Source organism: Hyperoodon ampullatus (assembly GCF_949752795.1).
Source record: "Hyperoodon ampullatus genome assembly, chromosome: 1".
In the NCBI taxonomy this organism is placed as follows: Eukaryota; Metazoa; Chordata; class Mammalia; order Artiodactyla; family Ziphiidae; genus Hyperoodon; species Hyperoodon ampullatus.
The window spans coordinates 158,065,391-158,084,343 of record NC_136914.1 but is presented as its reverse complement, the minus strand read 5'-3'; the positions used below and the strand labels follow the sequence as shown (position 1 = coordinate 158,084,343).

The 18,953-nt window shown below is 35.2% G+C and overlaps 1 protein-coding gene across 3 annotated transcripts in view; it reads right to left on the bottom strand.

Moving 5' to 3' along the window:
- The window catches only part of TBCK (TBC1 domain containing kinase), a gene marked incomplete at its 5' end in the record, with an annotated part of 227,688 nt that overhangs the window by 167,066 nt on the left and 41,669 nt on the right, over positions 1–18,953 (bottom strand). For 2 of the 3 annotated variants that reach the window (XM_079700269.1, XM_079700271.1), the window contains 9 exons: positions 169–298; positions 476–525; positions 8,029–8,128; positions 9,669–9,807; positions 11,413–11,561; positions 12,499–12,560; positions 12,815–12,876; positions 14,218–14,278; positions 18,104–18,245. In XM_079700269.1, the coding sequence (XP_079556395.1) occupies positions 169–298; positions 476–525; positions 8,029–8,128; positions 9,669–9,807; positions 11,413–11,561; positions 12,499–12,560; positions 12,815–12,876; positions 14,218–14,278; positions 18,104–18,245 (895 nt within the window). The remainder of the gene's footprint in view (positions 1–168; positions 299–475; positions 526–8,028; positions 8,129–9,668; positions 9,808–11,412; positions 11,562–12,498; positions 12,561–12,814; positions 12,877–14,217; positions 14,279–18,103; positions 18,246–18,953) is intronic. The other variant, XM_079700270.1, reaches the window with a different exon arrangement.

Genomic DNA, 18,953 nt, shown 5'->3' with positions numbered 1-18,953 from the left:
TATGTACTATGAACAGGTATCATTTTTATAATTAAAGTTAATCAGAAAAGATAGGTCATAAGAATTAGTGTTCTCATGACATCAAGATTCCCTAAGAATTACCAATGAAATAAAAAATAAGGATTGTATGTGGGCTCTTTATAACACTTTACACTTTAGAATCTCTACCTTTAGCAGCCTGTCAAAGAGAATGATTCTGTTTAGTTGGTACTCTGTATCCCTCTCTCGGATGATTAAAGGGAGAGTGGCAGCTGCAGACAGCTCATTATTGCTGTTTGAATGAGGTAAATTAGACTGACTGTAAAAGAGAAACAAAAGCAGAAAAATTGACAAAAGGTATAAAAATTTTAAAAATTAAAACCACTATATTTTTGTTATTTTTAGGAAATACTTTTCAAAGAAAATGTACAAGCTTCTTACCAGTATAATATAAACAGAAAGGAAAAATAAGTGTAAAAGGAGACGATATACTCACTCATCTTCAAGTAGTGGGTAAAATGCTTCTCCATCAACATCTTTTAATCTCTGTGAATTTAGAGAGAAAGTATTTGTGATATTTAGGATCTGAGACAGAAAGGCTGATCCATATTTAAAAGGAAAAATAACATTAAAATTATGAATTTATAAAGGTACCAAGAAAAGTATAAGAGAGAATCTAAAATTCATTCCTAACATAAATATGCAAATATACCACGCCTCCAGTGATTAAATCTGGCTGTGAAGAACCGTTTTTTTGGTTTTTGATTTTTTAACCTCCAGGTATCTCTTGTAAAGGTTAGACACCTATAATAATTGTTTTCCAAACACAATTCAGAAATACTAAAATTAGTATGAAATTTAATAAATGGATTTTTAAAAATTATATGAATATTATTTTAAAATGTACTTTTGTATACATATCCCTCAAAGTCAGATTTATTTTTGTTTTGACATTAATACAAACTAAGACAAAAGTAAGGTGCTAATAAACAGGATTCAAAACAATTTCTCACATACTTTGAATATAGATGATTCAAACAGCTGATAAATCAACTGACAAAATTCAATTCTTTTATTTTTTTCATAAAGGCATTATAATAAATGTTACTCCAAATAATGACATTGCCAGAATTACAGATATTCTCCAAAAACATAAGAAGGTAGGCAGTAGTAAAGTAAAATCTTAGACAAACGCTAAGTAGGGTGATTAAAGTTAATGCCACCCTGCCTGCTGCCCTGCTGTTCAGTTCAACTTCCAACTAGAAGGCAGCGTGTCTGCTCCTCTGGGGACCGACACAGAAGATTGAAGTCGGTGTGTAGCCAGCATCGACCTTCTGCTGATTAAAGTCACTGTGCACTCATCCATGTGAGTTATTCCCAGAATTTTTAAAAGCCAAAGAAAACCCAACACTGAGGATCTGGCAAACATTGGATTTATGCCTAACTTTTCTCTAAAATTTGACATGTATTTACCCCATTTTGCCCTTAAACCTTGAGGTATTTCTTTCACGTATTAAAATTCTAAGTTGAAAAATAAGATTTTACCCAATTTTTACTGCATTATTAACGTACATATTTTTTTAAAGCTTAGGTTTTACTGCCCTGAAAGTCATAAATATTATTAGTAAGTTGTCTGCTTTTTTTCTAGTTAAAAATTTAGCATATTAAGGGTTTAAAAAAGGCAAAAATACTTATACAGAAAAGTATAAGGTAAAAATTATTGTTTTCCACATTTTAAAAATCAACATTAATATTTTTTCTGAATAATTATAGAAAAAAAGTATTTTAAATTTCAGAACTGGAAAAGTAAGGGAACTGAGGAAGTAAATAAAATGGAAGCCTACATTCAACTTGTATCCATATAATTTGGATTATATTTAAATTAAAGAAACAAATTAAGAGTTAAATACAATCAGTTCAAACCATATGTTTTGGATATACTTTATTGTTTACCACCATGTATTGTTACTTATTTTGTCCACTGTACACATTCTTTCTCTTCAAAGAGACGATAAGTTTAGGGTATCAGGTGTAATCATCATATATTTTAATTTTCTGTTCCTGGCATTATAGCAGTTAAGAGATTCTAACATCCCCCTATTGTATAATGTGTAAAATATTAAATGACAGGAAAAGCCTAAGAGTAACAAAAATGCAATGACGTAAGACACAGAGCTGGGTTTAGAGAGAAAGGAGGTAAGCTAGCACTAAAGTATACTTACTGATAACTGTGGCCTAGGGCTTTAGAGCACAATGGGACATAGGCTCAGGCACCTGATTAAAGGGGCAGCCAAATTGGAGGAGACCCTGCTACACCCCAGTAAAGACAGAACTGGTGGTGGGGTGGGGAGAGGGCGCTGAACTGCTTGCCTAGAGACAGACAACAAGGGAAATTATCTATTTTATCTTTGGCTATAGACAACAATAAAAAGGCTAGGAGTTTTAGCTTCCAGTCCAACACTCAAAAGCTTGGAAGTTATCCCTCCTGCCCTAACAGCAAGAAAAAAAACGGAAGAAACTGAAAATCAACAACTCTTTTTAGAGCCATCAGGATCAGGGCAAAAATGCTCCCTGGAAAACTGGAGAGACAGGCAAATATAGACAATCACAGATAAGGTGGAGCAGGAGCTACTGCTGGAGCCTGGTAAGAATATTTGAAGGGTAACTGACTAATCGTTGCAGATTTAGCAAGGACTAACCTGAGAGATAAAAACTTCTGGAGGCCCAGCCCGAGGGGAAACTCCACACTTCCTTGAGTTTTACCTCCATAAGTCCCAACAGGTTCTCAGGGTGAAAGTCTAAGAAAAATCCCCTCTTGTCTCTTGCAGGAGGAGAGGCAAAGTAACCACTTTAAACTGCTCGCAGAGGACCCTGTTGTCATAAGTAAAGGCCTGCCCTCAAGGGAAACGATTTTACCAGTCTAAATGACCTGGGGTAAGGGAAATACAAGATTCTAGGCCCCTCTAGTCTTTGATGTGGGGATAAGAAATACCGGATTCCAGCTCTCTCTAGCCTTCCTGTCTCACCTAAAGAAATGGGGAGGGAAGCTGAGAAGCTCAGGCCCAGAGACAAAGGCTCACTAAAATACTGAGACCTAATGATAGGATTATCCCTCCAACCTTATCTCCCTCCCTTATCTCCACATATAGAGTTCCTGTATAATACAGGGGATTCCAGCTGAAAGAACTGCAATCCTCAGACCCTATATAAAAGAGTCTCCAGGGAAACCCAAAGGCAGTAAGGAAGATAAGAACACGGACACTTGAGAAAATTTTACCCTCTGACAAAAAAGCTACACAACAACTAGATAAACAGGAAATCTTGCACTAAAGGTCTATTTACAATTGTTCTTCTTACTAATATATCATGTTGGGTTTTCAAAAAAAAATTGTAAGGCCTGCTAAAATGTAAAAGAAAGACATTCAGAACCAGATTCACATATGGTAGATATTTTGGAATTATCAGACCAGGAATTTTATATAAATAACTATGATTAAAAAGGATAAAAATTACATCAGACGGGTCTCCAGAAAGCACGTAAGCAAAAAACAGAGTGGGGTGAAATGTCTAAAGTATTGAAAGATAAAAACAACCAAACTAGAATTCTGTATCCAGCAAAATTACCCCTCAAAGTAAACAAGATGGTGGTGCAGGGGTTAAGAATCCCACATGCCACGGAGCAACTAAGCCCGTATGCCACAACTGCAGAGCCTGCGCTCTAGAGCCCACAAGCCACAACTACTGAGCCCATGCACCACAGCTACTAAAGCCCGTGTGCCTAGAGCCCATGCTCCACAACAAGAGAAGCCTCCACAACAAGAGAAGCTGCCGCAACAAGAAGCCCACGCACCGCAACAAAGAGTAGCCCCTGCTAGCCGCAACTAGAGAAAGCTTGTGTGCAGCGATGAAGACCCAATGTAGCCAAAAATAAATAAATAAATAAATTTACTTAAAAAAAACAGTAAAGAAAGATCCAACTCTATGTTGTCTAAAAGAAACCCACTTTAAGTATAAAGACATAGATACATTAAAAGTAAAGGGATAAAGATATACCATGGAAACACTAATTAAAAGAGAACTGGAACAGCTATATTAATTTCAAACAAAACAACTTCAGAGTAAGAAACATCATATATACACATACACACATCCTATTTATAAGACCAACAATTTAATATCTTAGGAATAAATCTGATAACATATATAGACACTAAAAAGGAAATTCTGATATAAAATAGGACCTAAATAAATGGTATATCTACACCATGTTCAAGAAACAGGACTCCATATGTTGAAGATATCAATTCTCTACAAATTCAATGCAATTCTAATCAAAATCCTACACTTTTAAAATGAAATGACAAGATGATTATAAAAATCAAATAGAAGAGCTCCATGTTAGAGAGTTCACGTAAGAGAACTGGGGATCTCCCCTGCTAGGCATCAAGACCTCATACAAAACTACGTATTAATATATTGTGTTATTGGCTAAGGTTATACCAAAAGGTCAAAGATCAGAATAGAAAGCTCAGAAACATATCCACACATACATGAGAGTTGACATTACAGATCAAAAAACCAAAGAGTGAATTATTCAATATGCAGTGCTGAGACAAGGGATTATTTCTTATAAATGAAGTGTGATTTTGGATACCTACTTCACATCTTACTAAAAAAAAAAAAATTACAGGTGAATTAATGGACAAAATATGGAAAAAAAGGTCTAAATCTTTTAGAAGAATATACAGAAGAACTTCATAAAAATATATTTGTAACCTTGGTAAACGTTAACATTAAATTTAAATGCTACAATAAGCAAAATATATGAAAACATATTTGACTATAAAGAAAAGCACTGATAAAATTAAGAACTCTATTCATTAAAAGACACCATCAAACAGTTAAAGCAGGCTTCCCTAGTGGCGCAGTGGTTGAGAGTCCGCCTGCCGATGCAGGGGATACGGGTTCGTGCCCCGGTGCAGGAAGATCCCACATGCCGCAGAGCAGCTGGGCCCATGAGCCATGGCTGCTGAGTGTGCGCATCCGGAGCCTGTGCTCCGCAACGGGAGAGGCCACAACAGTGAGAGGCCCGCGTACCGCAAAAAAAAAAAAAAAAAAAATTAAAGGAAAAGCCACAGATGAGAACATAAATGCACCACGTACAGGCATACCTCAAAGATACTGTGGGCTTGGTTCCAGACGACCATAATAAAGCAAATATCACAATAAAGCGAGTCACACAAATTATTTGGTTTTCTAGTATATATGAAAGCTATGTTTATACTATACTGTAGTCTATTAAGTGTGCAATAGCATTATGTAGAAAAAAAAAAAAGACCATACACATACCTTAATTAAAAATACTTTATTGCTAAAAAAACTGCTAACCGGCACCTGAGCTTTCAGCAAGTCATAACCTTTTTGCTGGGGGGAGTCTTGCCCCGATGCTGAGGGCTTGCTGACTGACCAGGCTCATAGTTGCAGAAGGTTGGGTGGCCCTGGCAACTCCTTAAAATAGGACAACAATGAAGACAGCCCCATCAATTGACACATCCTCTGATGAATGATTTCTCTGTAGCAGGCAACACTGTTTGATAGCATTTTACCCACAGCAGAATTTCTTTCAAAATTGGAGTTAATCCTCTCAAAACCTGCTGCTTGCTTTATCAACTAAGTTTAAGTAATATTCTAAATCCTCTGTTGTCATTTCAACAATCTTCACGGCACCGTCACCAGGAGTAGATTCCATCTGAAGAAACCACTCTCATTGCTCATCCATAGCAAGCAAATCCTTACCAGTCATTTAAAGTTTGACCATGAGATTGCAGAAGTTCCATCACATCTTCAGGCTCCATTTCTAATTTTGGTTCTCTTGCAATTTCCAACACATCTGCAGTTCCTTCCTGTCCTGAATTTTTGAACCTCTCAAAATCTTCCATGAGGGTTGGGCAATCAACTTCTTCTAAATTCCTGTTAATGTTGATATTTTGACTTCTTCCCATGAATCATGAATGTTCTTAATGACATCTAGAATGGTGAATCCTTTCCAGAAGGTTTTCAATTGACTTTGCTCAGATCCATCAGATAAACTGCTATCTATGGCAGCTATAGCCTTACTTATTTCTTAAAGGATAAAACTTGAAAGTCAAAATGACTTGATCTGAGGGCAGCAGAATGGATGTTAGCAGGCATGAAAACAACATTAGTCTTGTTGTACATCTCCATCAGAGCTCTTGGGTAACCTGGTGCATTGTCAGTGAGCAGTAACATTTTGAAAGGAATCATTTTTCTGAGCAGTGGGTCTTAATAGTGGGCTTAAAATATTCAATAAACCATGCTGTAAACAGATGTACTGTCATACAGGCTTTATTGTTCCATTGATAGAGCATAGGCAGAATAGACTGAGCATCATTCTTAAAGGTCTTAAAATTTTCAAAATGGTAAATGAGCATTGGCTTCAACTTAAAGTCACCAGCTGCAGCATTAGCCCCAAACAAGAGACTCAGTCTGTACTTTGAAGCCACGCATTGACTTCTCCTCGCTAGCTATGAAAGTCTAGATGGCATCTTCTTCCAGTAGAAGGCTGTTTCATCTACATGGAAAATCTGTTGTTTGGTGTACCACATTCATAAATTATGTTAGTTACATCTTCTGGATAACTTCCTGCAGCTTCTACATCAGTACTTGCTGACTTCATCTTGCACTGTTATGTTCTAGAGATGGCTTCTTTTCTTATAACTCATGAATCAAGAGCTGTTAGCTTCAAATTTTTCTTCTGCAGCTTCCTCACCTCTCTCAGTCTTCACAGAATTGAAGAGAGTTAGGACCTTGCTCTGGATTAGGCTTTGGCTTAAGGGAATGTTGTGGTTGGTTTCATCTTCTATCAAGACCACTGTTCACTGGAGTAGCACTTTTAATTTCCTTCAAGTATTTTTTCTTTGCATTCACAACTTGGCTGTTTGGCGCGAGAGGCCTAGCTTTTGGACTATCTCACGTTTTGACACATCTTCATCAATAATAAGCTTAATCATCTCTACCTTTTGATTTAAAGTGAGAGATGAGAAACTCTTTCTTTCACTTTAACACTTAGAGGCCACTGTAGGGTTATTAACTGGCCTAGTTTCAACACTGTTGTGTCTCAGGGAATAGGGAGGCTGAGGAAGAGGGAGAGAGATGGAACAGTCAGTTGGTGGAATGGTCAGAACATACATTTACAGATTAAGTTCACCATCTTATATGGGCATAGCTTGTGGTGCCCCCAAACGATTACAGCAGTAACATAAAAATCACTAATCACAGATTACCATAACAAATATAATAATAATGAAAAAGTTTGAAATACTGCAAGAATTACCAAAATGTGACACAGAGACACAAAGTGAGCAAATGCTGTTGGGAAAATGGTGCCAACAGACTTGTTTGATGCATGGTTGCCACAAACCTTCAATTTGTAAAAAATGCAATATCTCTGAAGTGCAACAAAGCTAAGTGTGATAATTGAGGTATGCCTGTATAGCCAACAAAGGTTGTGTAAATGAATACATTTTTAAAAGTCCTCAAATCAGTAAGAAATCATGCAAAAAAACTGGCAAGAGATATGAACTAGTAATGTACAGAGAGGTAAGCAAATGGCAAAAAATATGAAAAGGCTCATAACTGTACTATAATCAGGAAGTTGAAAATTAGTATTATAGCAAAATACCATTCTACACCTTTCAGAACAATAATTTTTTTTAATTTGATAAGACCATGTGCTATCACATATGTGGACAAATGAGAACCCTTATCCAATGATGGTAAAAAGATAAAGTGATAAGGCCACTTCTATGAAGAGACAATATAACAACATATACTAAGCTGATGATGTACAGATCCTATTTTCCAACAATGCCACTCCTGGGCACATAACTTAAAGAAACTCTCACATATTTTATAGTACCAGGCAGAAATTTAAGGATTCATGTGTATCTGTAAGGTTTTATTTAAAAAAAAAAGGAAGGAAGGAAGGGAGAAAGTTCTGAAGCAAATTTGCCAAAATACCATTCTTACATTTCTTAGCTGGCATAATGACAATGTCACAGTGGTGTCATCTAATAGTGAGCTTCTATCTCGACCTTGTCCAAAGCTTTCACCATCTTCAAAGAGAAAACTGAAAGGAGATTAAAAAACAATTATTTTAATGAGCACAGAAATCTGATTTATTGTTTCTTGTAGAAAATTTATTCTAAATCATCAATCTCTTCAACAAAAGAAAAAAAGAAATTTTAGACTGAATGGGTTAATAAAAAAGTAACTGTCAGTTGAAATTTCTCCAAAAAATTTTCATTTTTAAATATATGTTGAGTTGGTATAAATACAGTATATAAATATAAAGCATTTTAGGAATACAAGAGTATGATTTATACTCTTTGCTCATGCAGGTGCAATGATTAAATTACTCTCCTGACAGTATGTAAATGTGTTCCTGAGGAAGTTTATATGAGTAAAAAATGATAAAGGGAACAAGAAAGAAAGATGCTAATGATGATAACTCCTCAGGAGAAAGAATACTGAATAATAAATGCATTTAGAATTTTAGAGAATTACTTTTGAGAATTTTTATATCCTTCAAACCATTTATTCTTATAATTTCCATCATCTTATTTCCTAATTTTCTACTTAATTCATTGTGTGAACAGTATAATTAAAGTAATATTTAAAAATCAGCTTAAGAGGGGAAAAAAGTAGAGAGCTAGTGGTATATTCAAATAGTTAACCTAAAATTTACATGTGAAGAAAAAAATGATCAGCAGATGAATTCTACAGTTACCTACAAAGATCAAATCTAGTTCTAAAATCTAAAATTAAAACTTTAAGGCATTGGTGGAAAGAGATTCAGGTTCTCTTCTTTATGAATAAATATGAAGAGCAATGGAACAGTGACAATTTTGGCCCTTAGGGTTGTATTGTTATTTAACTTCTAGATAATTTACAGGATGGTGTCCAAGACCTTATGTAGTTCTGCAGATTTTTCTCAACAGTGATTTAGCACCATGATGATCTCTAGCACAAGCAATAAGGTCACTGAGTACATTTTAAAATATCATTAGAAATAAAAAAAAAAAAGTTCCTCATAATGGGCACACTAGCCTAGTTCATTAACTCTCTTAAACGTTACTGTTCTTTCTGATTTCTATATTTTTTCTTTTATTGATCACCAACTATTGTGAGATGTTCCATAATATTAACTTTACTTCAAATAGATCATAAAACAAATTATTTATTAAAAAACCATATTTATTAAAATAATAAAAACACTGATGGGAACTCTGCAATTAGGAACTCCTGCCAAGAAAACAAGGTATTGACTCCCAATTGCTTTCATAATCACTTAGTTGGAATGTCTACCAAAAGAAAAATATATCAAATTAAAAAGAAGTTATTAGGGCCTCCCTGGTGGCGCAGTGGTTGAGAGTCCGCCTGCCGATGCAGGGGATACGGGTTCGTGCCCCGGTCTGGGAGGATCCCATATACCGCGGAGCGGCTGGGCCCGTGAGCCATGGCTGCTGAGCCTGTGCATCCGGAGCCTGTGCTCCGCAACGGGAGAGGCCACAACAGTGAGAGGCCCGCGTACCACAAAAAAAAAAAAAAAAAAAAAAGAAGTTATTACTAGATTTTTCTCATTTCCAAGAGAAGTTTTCTTTCCTTACTTGGGGAGTGTGCAGATAGGTGGTTTGGATCGAATGATTTCCTTGTTCACAAGCTCTTTTTCCAAGTCACCTCCAGCTAAACACCAAAGGTAATACACTTCTTCAATAGATCTTTCTGCCAGGTAATCACTACTTATATCTATTAATGGAAAATTAAAAAGCTATCACACCGTCTGTTTTTATTAAAAGGCAACAGGCAATAATAGCTGACATTATAAAAAAGTAAAACCTGAAGAACATAATAAGATTCCCTTTAGAATAGTCATACTACACAGAGAGGACTTTGATCAAAGGGGCCTTGCTAGGTTGCTCCTTGTTTACCACACTGAGTTCATATTTTCTGTAATTATCTGTGGGTGATAACTCTTTCCTGGAACAGGTCTTCTATCTTCAATTCTTTTGAACAGTTAGGGGAAAGTCCAAAAGTTCTTTATGAGTCTTTTGGGCCTTGCTTATTTTTAGCTCAAAATAATCTGTGTGCCAGAGTAGCACTTCTTGGGGAGGCCTTCCTGGAACCCCATCATTATGTATTCCTGCTATTGAAGGAGGTCATCAAAAAGACATGAAAGCCAGTTGATGTCAAGCTGGACCCTGGCAAATGGAGGCTCCCACCCCTTCCCCTGTCCTTGGAATGTGCGTTCAGCTTGCCTTCCCCACTCCCAGTAGCTGCTCCAAGAATACAGCCTTGAGATAGACATGTGGTGTTGAGATTGTCTGCATTGAATACACAACTGAACCCAACTAAGCCCTCTATATATAAATTTTTAAGATTATGGAGGGGAGGTGAGGAAATCTGCTCATTTGGTGGTAATCCAAGTCTAACTTCATAAGCAAATTCTCTTGCTTTTTTTAAAAAAAAAGAATAGTCATACTACAAAATGCAGAGGATTAAATGCAGATATACATATTGGTTGTGTATTCAGTTTCTTTGAGAAAAAAGTGTAATTTTTACCCTCTGTATCAGAGACATATGGGATATACATATGAGATATATCAAGCTCTGCAGGAAAGAAAGAAGGGCAGAAAAAAGCACTTGGGTAGGCAACCAACACACACTGTCCCATCTTTATGTCTTGAGGCAATTTCTGCCTCTTTTGAGAAGTCCTTCTTTATATCTCAGGGAGGCTTTGCTTCCACTGTACTACGTGCATACTAACCTTCATTTATAACAGTAATTGTGCGACTGAATGTCTGTCTGCCTCCCCATTTGGCAAAAATGATACTTGCAGATACAGTGTATGGAACATAGTAGAAACTCAATAAATATTTGATTGAACCAATGTTCAGTATTTCCTGCCACAACTTATGTCCTGATAATTTTTCAGTATAAAGGTAACATACTGGTGTCCCTAAAACACACATTCTGAGAGTTGTAATCTTCAGAGAGGAATTAAAAGAGAAAAGGTGATATTCTGTTACAAACATGCAATATAATGATATGGACTTCCTATCAATAATATGATTTTTTGAGATCATTTAAAATAAATTTTACAAAATATGATATACAAATATTGTTGTAGTAGAAATTCCATTAGAAATTAGAAGATCTGACTTTAGCATTAAGATTTGAGATGAAAATAAGACCTTGGTTTACATAATAAAAAAATTTTTGTTTGGTGCTACTTCCTTTCCTTGATTCTTAAATTTCTTGCTCCAAAGAAATTAAATTTAAAGGACTAAAATGTTAGGTTATGTTTTAATCACTTCCAGAATTACTTCCATCCTTTGTTGTATTTATCATTACCTTTACACAGCTGACTGATATCCTCAGGCAGAGTTAAATCGGCACATCTCAGAGAAGAAGAAAACAGGCTGGTAGGTTTCGTAAAGGGAGTGTATAAAGGTGACACTTCACTGAACACATTGTCCTGCATTAATTCATCTGGGGTTGGCCTTAAGAAATATTTAAAATAGGGAACATGAATGAAAGTCACTAAAATTTTCCTAGAATAATGGCACACTTCAAGGGATAGTTAAAAGTCAAAATTACCTCATTAGCATAGAAAATAATAAAGTTCTCCTTATTAGAGTCTAGATATATACCTTTAAAAAGAGAATCAAGTGACTGTAAATAAACGCTGACTTTTTTACCTTTGTTGTCCTTTTTGTACTTTACGATCTATCAAAAATTATTACATATGAGCATCTGCATTTTTTACTTTTAGCTTGACCATCATATACCTGCTTTACTGAACACCTTAATTAAATAATAAAATTGTAAACTGATAATATCTTCTGATTTTCTTCCTACTTTCTTAGTTTATGTGGTATATTTACCCAAAACTATGCTTTTAATACCATTCCTCTCTTTAGGAAATGTTTTCCTAAAGACAAATTAGAATACATTATTTTCAAATATTATATACTTACTGAGTTTAGGGACAACTGGATGGCTAACAATGATATCATCAAATGAAAATAAATAATAAAACTTCTAAGAAATCCTTTTATATTATCAACAATTATTAATTTACCTCACCATTTATCTAAGTTCTTTTCTATAATACATATTAGCCAATAAACTTTCATTCTCATTTTTCTCATACCATTTGTATCTAGGCATATCTACATTCCACAGTTTAGCTGATTTTCTAATTGGAGGCTAGGAAATGAACTAGTAACTGCTTTTGGTATATGCCAGTTTTCTAACCATGGTTAATTATTTTTTCTTCTTTTATTACCATACATTAAAGCCATAATTAACAATTATGATACCAATAGCAATCATGTATTACTATATATGTTAATATTCTTATTTAACCCATTAGTATTAAAAAATTAACTACTTATATGTTAAGATCTCAGTAATAATCCCAAACTCTTGATCAACCTTTTAGAAGGGTGGAAGGTGAGGCACTTCTTCAAAAGATCTATCACATTTTCAGGAAGCTCCTGGTAAATAGAGAGAGAAAAGAATTATTTTAAAAAATCCATTTAAAAATTTATATTACTTAAATGTTTGCTGCTTTACAGTGTTTTGACTTTTTTTGAAAGTCTTTATTTGGACTTTAAAGAAATTCATATTAGTTTGTCACTCTGTGAAAAAGCAGATATCTAAACAGAAATAAACATAGCTTTAAATAGTTTGCTACTGAATCCCAAGTATGCAGAATAAATAAATTTTCAATAACAGATTAACGACAAACCTTTATAATGTCCAGACAACCATGCTCTTCAGCCAGAACTATTATAGTATCATCTATGCAGTCTATAAAACAGAAAAATTATATGAATTAAAGCTGCTTTTCTAACTTAGATTAACTGGGAATTGAACTCTAATAAAATTTTTTTTAATTGTGTAATGCAGCTTTAGAACTTGGAATATTAAAAAGCTTGAGACTTTTTCAACTTTCCTTACATGCTTTGATAAAAATAAAGACTTCAAACACTAAGTATTAATTGTATCATAGATACTGAAAGCACCTTAAATAGTGAGTTAAATCAGTAATTCAAGGAGGTAAAGATTCTCTCCTTCTCTCTTCCCCCCTCTCTCTATATATGTATATATACATATTACTATTTAAAAAGGCTTCAGTACATTTTTACGATTATAAGACTAATTTATTTTTATTAAATACAATTTGGAGAATGTACACATGTTTCTCTGGGATTTAAAGTATAAGTTCTACAAACATATGGACAGGAAGGGGGGAAAGCAGCGGAGGGTGGGGTTGGTGGTGTGATGAATTGGGGGATTGGGATTGACATGTATACACTGATGGGTATAAAATGGATGACTAATAAGAACCTGCTGTATAAAAAAATAAATAAAATAAAATTTAAAAAAAGTATAAGTTCTAATCTATAGACAACATTTATAGATCTCTAAGACTCCTTAATAGCTATATTATCAATCTTTGATATTAAAGTGGTAAATATTATAAAATTTTATGCAATTTTATTTACAATTCATTATTATTTAATATTTACTAATATTATTCTATACAAATCCTTATTTGTAGACCCTATTAACCTGGACACCAATCTGTCACTCTTTTACTCAAAGTGCTCTATCACTGTTTTTCTCTCCTTTTTTACCACACATGCTTAAATTATTCCACTCTAAAGTGGATTACACAAATTTTTATAAATGTGAATGAAAAATATTTGGATTATATACATGTAAAATACATGAGCTTGTTATAAGGAAAAATAAACATTCTTCCTCAGTCATTATTCACACACGATTCACCAAGTAGAAAGCTCAAAAGTTACAATACATTGCCTGAAGGCAACTGCGACAGTGAAGTACAATTTTATAATCTCATATTTTGATTTCACAAGTTAGTTTACTTGGCTAGATCATGCTAAGATTATATCCATGTACATTATAATTCTTTAGTGAATGAGGAAAGCTGTCCTATAATACTTCAAAGGCACTTCTTAAGCTGTCCTGTTAATGCTTACCACTGATCATTAGAAAATTAAAGAAAGTGAGGATATTTCAGTGTATCCACTACTTTGAAGAACATGTTCTCAATATGCATAATTACTGTCACTAAAGATTATATTTATAGTTGAAAGATAAAATCAATTGTGAGACACTTACCCAGTGTAAGCAAAAATTTTAGTCTTTCAGAAATATCCAAACTCTGAAATAGTTTTCTTCCCTAAATAAAATGAGAAAAGAAATTCTTGTTAACATTTACATCATTCTTCCCAGGGAGGTCTTGCTTTTTCAGCACTGAAAATGATTTTATCAGTTACCTCTATTTCTCTTCAGAGGTTTTATTGGATCTTTTGAGTTGGCTCCACTAAAGAAAAATCATTGGTGATGTAACATTTTTTACAATTTGCATAATATTTATTAACACTTAAGCATTTCATATATCTAAGGATCATTACATTTTAGTTTGATCTCAAGCATTCTTCATTTTTTTTTTTTTTTTTTTTTTTTTGCGGTATGCGGGCCTCTCACTGTTGTGGCCTCTCCCGTTGCGGAGCACAGGCTCCGGATGCGCAGGCTCAGCGGCCATGGCTCACGGGCCCAGCCACTCCGCGGCATATGGGATCCTCCCGGACCGGGGCACGAACCCGTATCCCCTGCATCGGCAGGCGGACTCTCAACCACTGCACCACCAGGGAGGCCCTCATTCTTCATTTTTGAGACCTACATATACCTGGTTGTCTAGAGGGAACTCCAGGAGTCTTATTTGATTAAAAGACCAAGATGCCATATTACCCTTTCATCTACCCAATTAATTCTTACTTATATGGCATGATCCAGGTAGTCTGTTATCTCCATTAAGAAACATTCCATGACACTTCTTCCTCTTCCCAAAGTGACTTAAGTCAACGATTTTTGTGTTCCCATAGCATCTGGTATATTTCTTTATAAGACACATACATTGTATTTTAGTTGTTTCCTTATTAGCTGGCTTCAGGGGCTCCTTGGAATGGAGTCTTGAATCAAACACTTACAACTTTAATGATCATGTGCTGAGCGACTACCGAGTGCCAAGTTGGACTTTCTACCACCAATTATATAACTTGGGCAAATTACTTAACTACCTTAAGCCTCACTTTTCTCATTTATAAATTGGAATATTAACTATACATGCCACACAGGGTGCAGTGAAGGTTATATGATGTATAAAAAAGTGCTTAGCATTTTCTGAATAAAGAAAATGCTTCATAAATGTTGGCTATCATTATGTTTCTCTTATTATTAACAAATTAAACTTATATGATCATTTAAATAGACTTAGAAGGAAAAGGCTTAAGAAGATAGCTTGGTCTTTATATAGAGAAAAAGAGGCTCTGATTTTCTGTTTTTTTAATAGAGAGGAAAAAAATCTCTTGAAGACTTATGAAATTAGAACTACAGGTGGAGAGATCACTGAAAACAAGTTGCCATTCCTCTCTCTCTTCTCAATCACTTACACTACTATCAATATTAATCTTCTAGACCTAAATGTAAGGCCAGATACTATAAAACTCGTAGAGGAAAACACAGGCAGAACACTCTCTGACATAAATCGAAGCAAGATCCTTTTTGACCCACCTCCTAGAGGAATGGAAATAAAAATAAAAATAAACAAATGGGACCTAATGAAACTTCAAAGCTTTTGCACAGCAAAGGAAACCATAAACAAGACAAAAAGACAACCCTCAGAATGGGAGAGAATATTTGCAAATGAAGCAACTGAGAAAGGATTAATCTCCAAAATTTACAAGCAGCTCATGCAGCTCAATATCAAAAACACAAACAACCCAATCCAAAAATGGGCAGAAGACCTAAATAGACATTTCTCCAAAGAAGATATACAGGTTGCCAACAAACACATGAAAGGATGCTCAACATCACTAATCATTAGAGAAATGCAATTCAACATTACAATGATGTATCACCTCATACCAGTCAGAATGGGCATCATCAAAAAATCTACAAACAATAAATGCTGGAGAGGGTGTGGAGACAAGGGAACCCTCTTGAACTGTTGGTGGGAATGTAAATTGATACAGCCACTATGGAGAACAGTATAGAGGTTCCTTAAAAAACTAAAAATAGAACTTCCGTACGACCCAGCAAGCGCACTACTGGGAATATACTCTAAGAAAACCATAATTCAAAAAGTCATGTACCACAATGTTCATTGCAGCTCTATTTACAGTAACCAGGACATGGTAGCAACCTAAGTGTCCATCGACAGATGAATGGATAAAGAAGATGTGGCACATATATACAATAGCATATTACTCAGCCATAAAATGAAACGAAATTGAGTTATTTGTAGTGAGGTGGATGGACCTAGAGTCTGTCATACAGAGTGAAGTAAGTCAGAAAGAGAAAAAGAAATACTGTATGCTAACACATACATATGGATTCTAAAAAGAAAAAAAATGGTTATGAAGAACCTAGGGGCAGGACAGGAACAAAGACGCAGACGTAGAGAATGGACTTGAGGACACGGGGAGGGGGAAGGGTAAGCTGGGACGAAGTAAGAGAGTGGACTTATATATACTATCAAACGTAAAACAGATAGCTAGTGGGAAGCAGCTGAATAGCACAGGGAGATCAGCTCAGTGCTTTGTGACCACCTAGAGGGGTGGGATAGGGAGGGTGGGAGGCAGCCGCAAGAGGGAGGGGATATGGGGATATATGTATATGTATAGCCAATTCACTTTGTTATAAAGCAGAAAATAACACACCATTGTAAAGCAATTATGCTCCAATAAAGATGTTAAAAAAAATCTCTTGGAAGACAGAACAACAGATGAATAATAAAAATGTGTGCCTCTAAAGACCTTATTGTCCATGTAGACAAACATGAGAAATGCTAAAATAGAAAAGGAGAGAAAAGAAGACAGGAACTGGGCTTCCCTGGTGGCGCAGTGGTTGAGAGTCCGCCTGCCGATGCAGGGGATACGGGTTCGTGCCCCGGTCTGGGAGGATCCCACATGCCGTGGAGCGGATGGGCCCGTGAGCCATGGCCGCTGAGCCTGCGCGTCCGGAGCCTGTGCTCCGCAACGGGAGAGGCCACATCAGTGAGAGGCCCGCATACCGCAAAAAAAAAAAAAAAAAAAAAAAAAAGAAGACAGGAACTAACCCTGGCAGGTATTTGGAGGGAGGATCGACAACATATTAGTTTTCTCTCCAAATCCATCCTGATCTTCTTTCTTAATATTTAGGCATTTGTATTCTGTTGAACCTACATGTGGCCACATGAGTAAAGTGCCACTAGTGAAAAAAACAGAGTTGATATCTGCAACTTTTACATCATCTTTTTAAAGACAGTTACCATGAATTCACTCCTCTCCTTTCCTTATGGCTAAAAAAGAGGATAAAGAGAGCATCTTTGGAAATCAGGTGGTGAGAATGGTGGAGCCATTCCTGATAGCCTAAGTTTTTGCATGATGCTGTGGAACAGAGCCCACCCTAACATTCTGTGGACTGTTACATGAGGGAGAAAAACATCTGTGTTCTTTAAGCTACTGCAGTTTTAATTCCTTTGTTTTTAATAGCTGTATAGTCTTTATTACCCTAATAAATATAGAGGATATTTCGGGAAGGCCTCATAAAAAGCCAACTCAGTTACAAAGTCAGTCTTATAGGAGACAGAATAAGAGAGGAGAAGGGATTTAAGGAAGAAAGAATACCACAGAAGGGAGAGAGAGCATAAACATACCAAAGCATGTAAGCAGTTTTAGTGTAAATGTTTCTAAATATGCTTAATTTTTTACACTTAGTACAGTATAAATTTTTAATACTTAATAAAAGCGTCAATATTTCTAGATATACCAAAATAATATACTAATAAATTGTCAAACAGGATTTTTTAAAAAGTCAAAGTGAGATTTATTTCCCTGTTATCTAGTCAATTTGCAAAGCAAAAACATGCTATTGATATTACTAAATAGCCTTCGCATCCAAAAATACTTTTCTAAGAAACACACAATTTATTTTTATGAGTTTACTATTTCTTTATACATACCATACAAAGCTCAAATAAAATGATTCCAAGAGACCAGACATCTGATTTGGGGCCAGAAGGCAATGGTTTCTCACTTGGCACATGATCATTGGTTTTGAAAATTCCTTGCGCAATTACCTCAGGTGCCAAGTATGATGGATACCTAAAATGGTATATTTTAGAAATGAATAATTACTATGAGCTAGAAAGGGGGAAAGAAGTATGTAGTGGTACGTTTTTACTATCAGTACAGTACAACCTATGTAAAAGCTCAATGCAATTAAATGAACAACTCTTTCTAGGAAGAATTCTAAACTAACCATAATACAGGCTTTTATGTCTAGGAATCAAGAGCAAATACATGAGTCTCAAATAATTTAAAACCTATTGTGTCTCTGCAATATTAGTTCCTTTCTTTGCTTTCCTCTGTGTTAACAAATTGACTTCTTGCAGCTTTCTAGGTTTCCAGGTGTTTCTCCTTCTTCCTTACTGCTTATCTTCTCTTTATACTTAACTCTTATTTAAAGCATATATTATCTTTGAAAATAGTATTTATTCTTTTGAACAGTAGCAATGTCAAAATCTGTAAAAATATATAAATTGAAAGGTAAGACTCTCTCCCATCTCTGTACTCCAGTCGCCCACACATATGTATGTATAAATAAACTTTATCACCCATCATCATTGCCCCATAGGGAAGCATACTATATGCACTATTCTGTACCCTTTTTCACTCAAAATATACTTTAGAGATCATTCTAAAAAAATAAGTATAGATTTGCCTCATTCTTTTTGAAAACTGCCAATAATTTCATTGTATTGATGCATTTAATTTACTTGATGCAACTCTGAAGAAGGATACGTTGGAAGT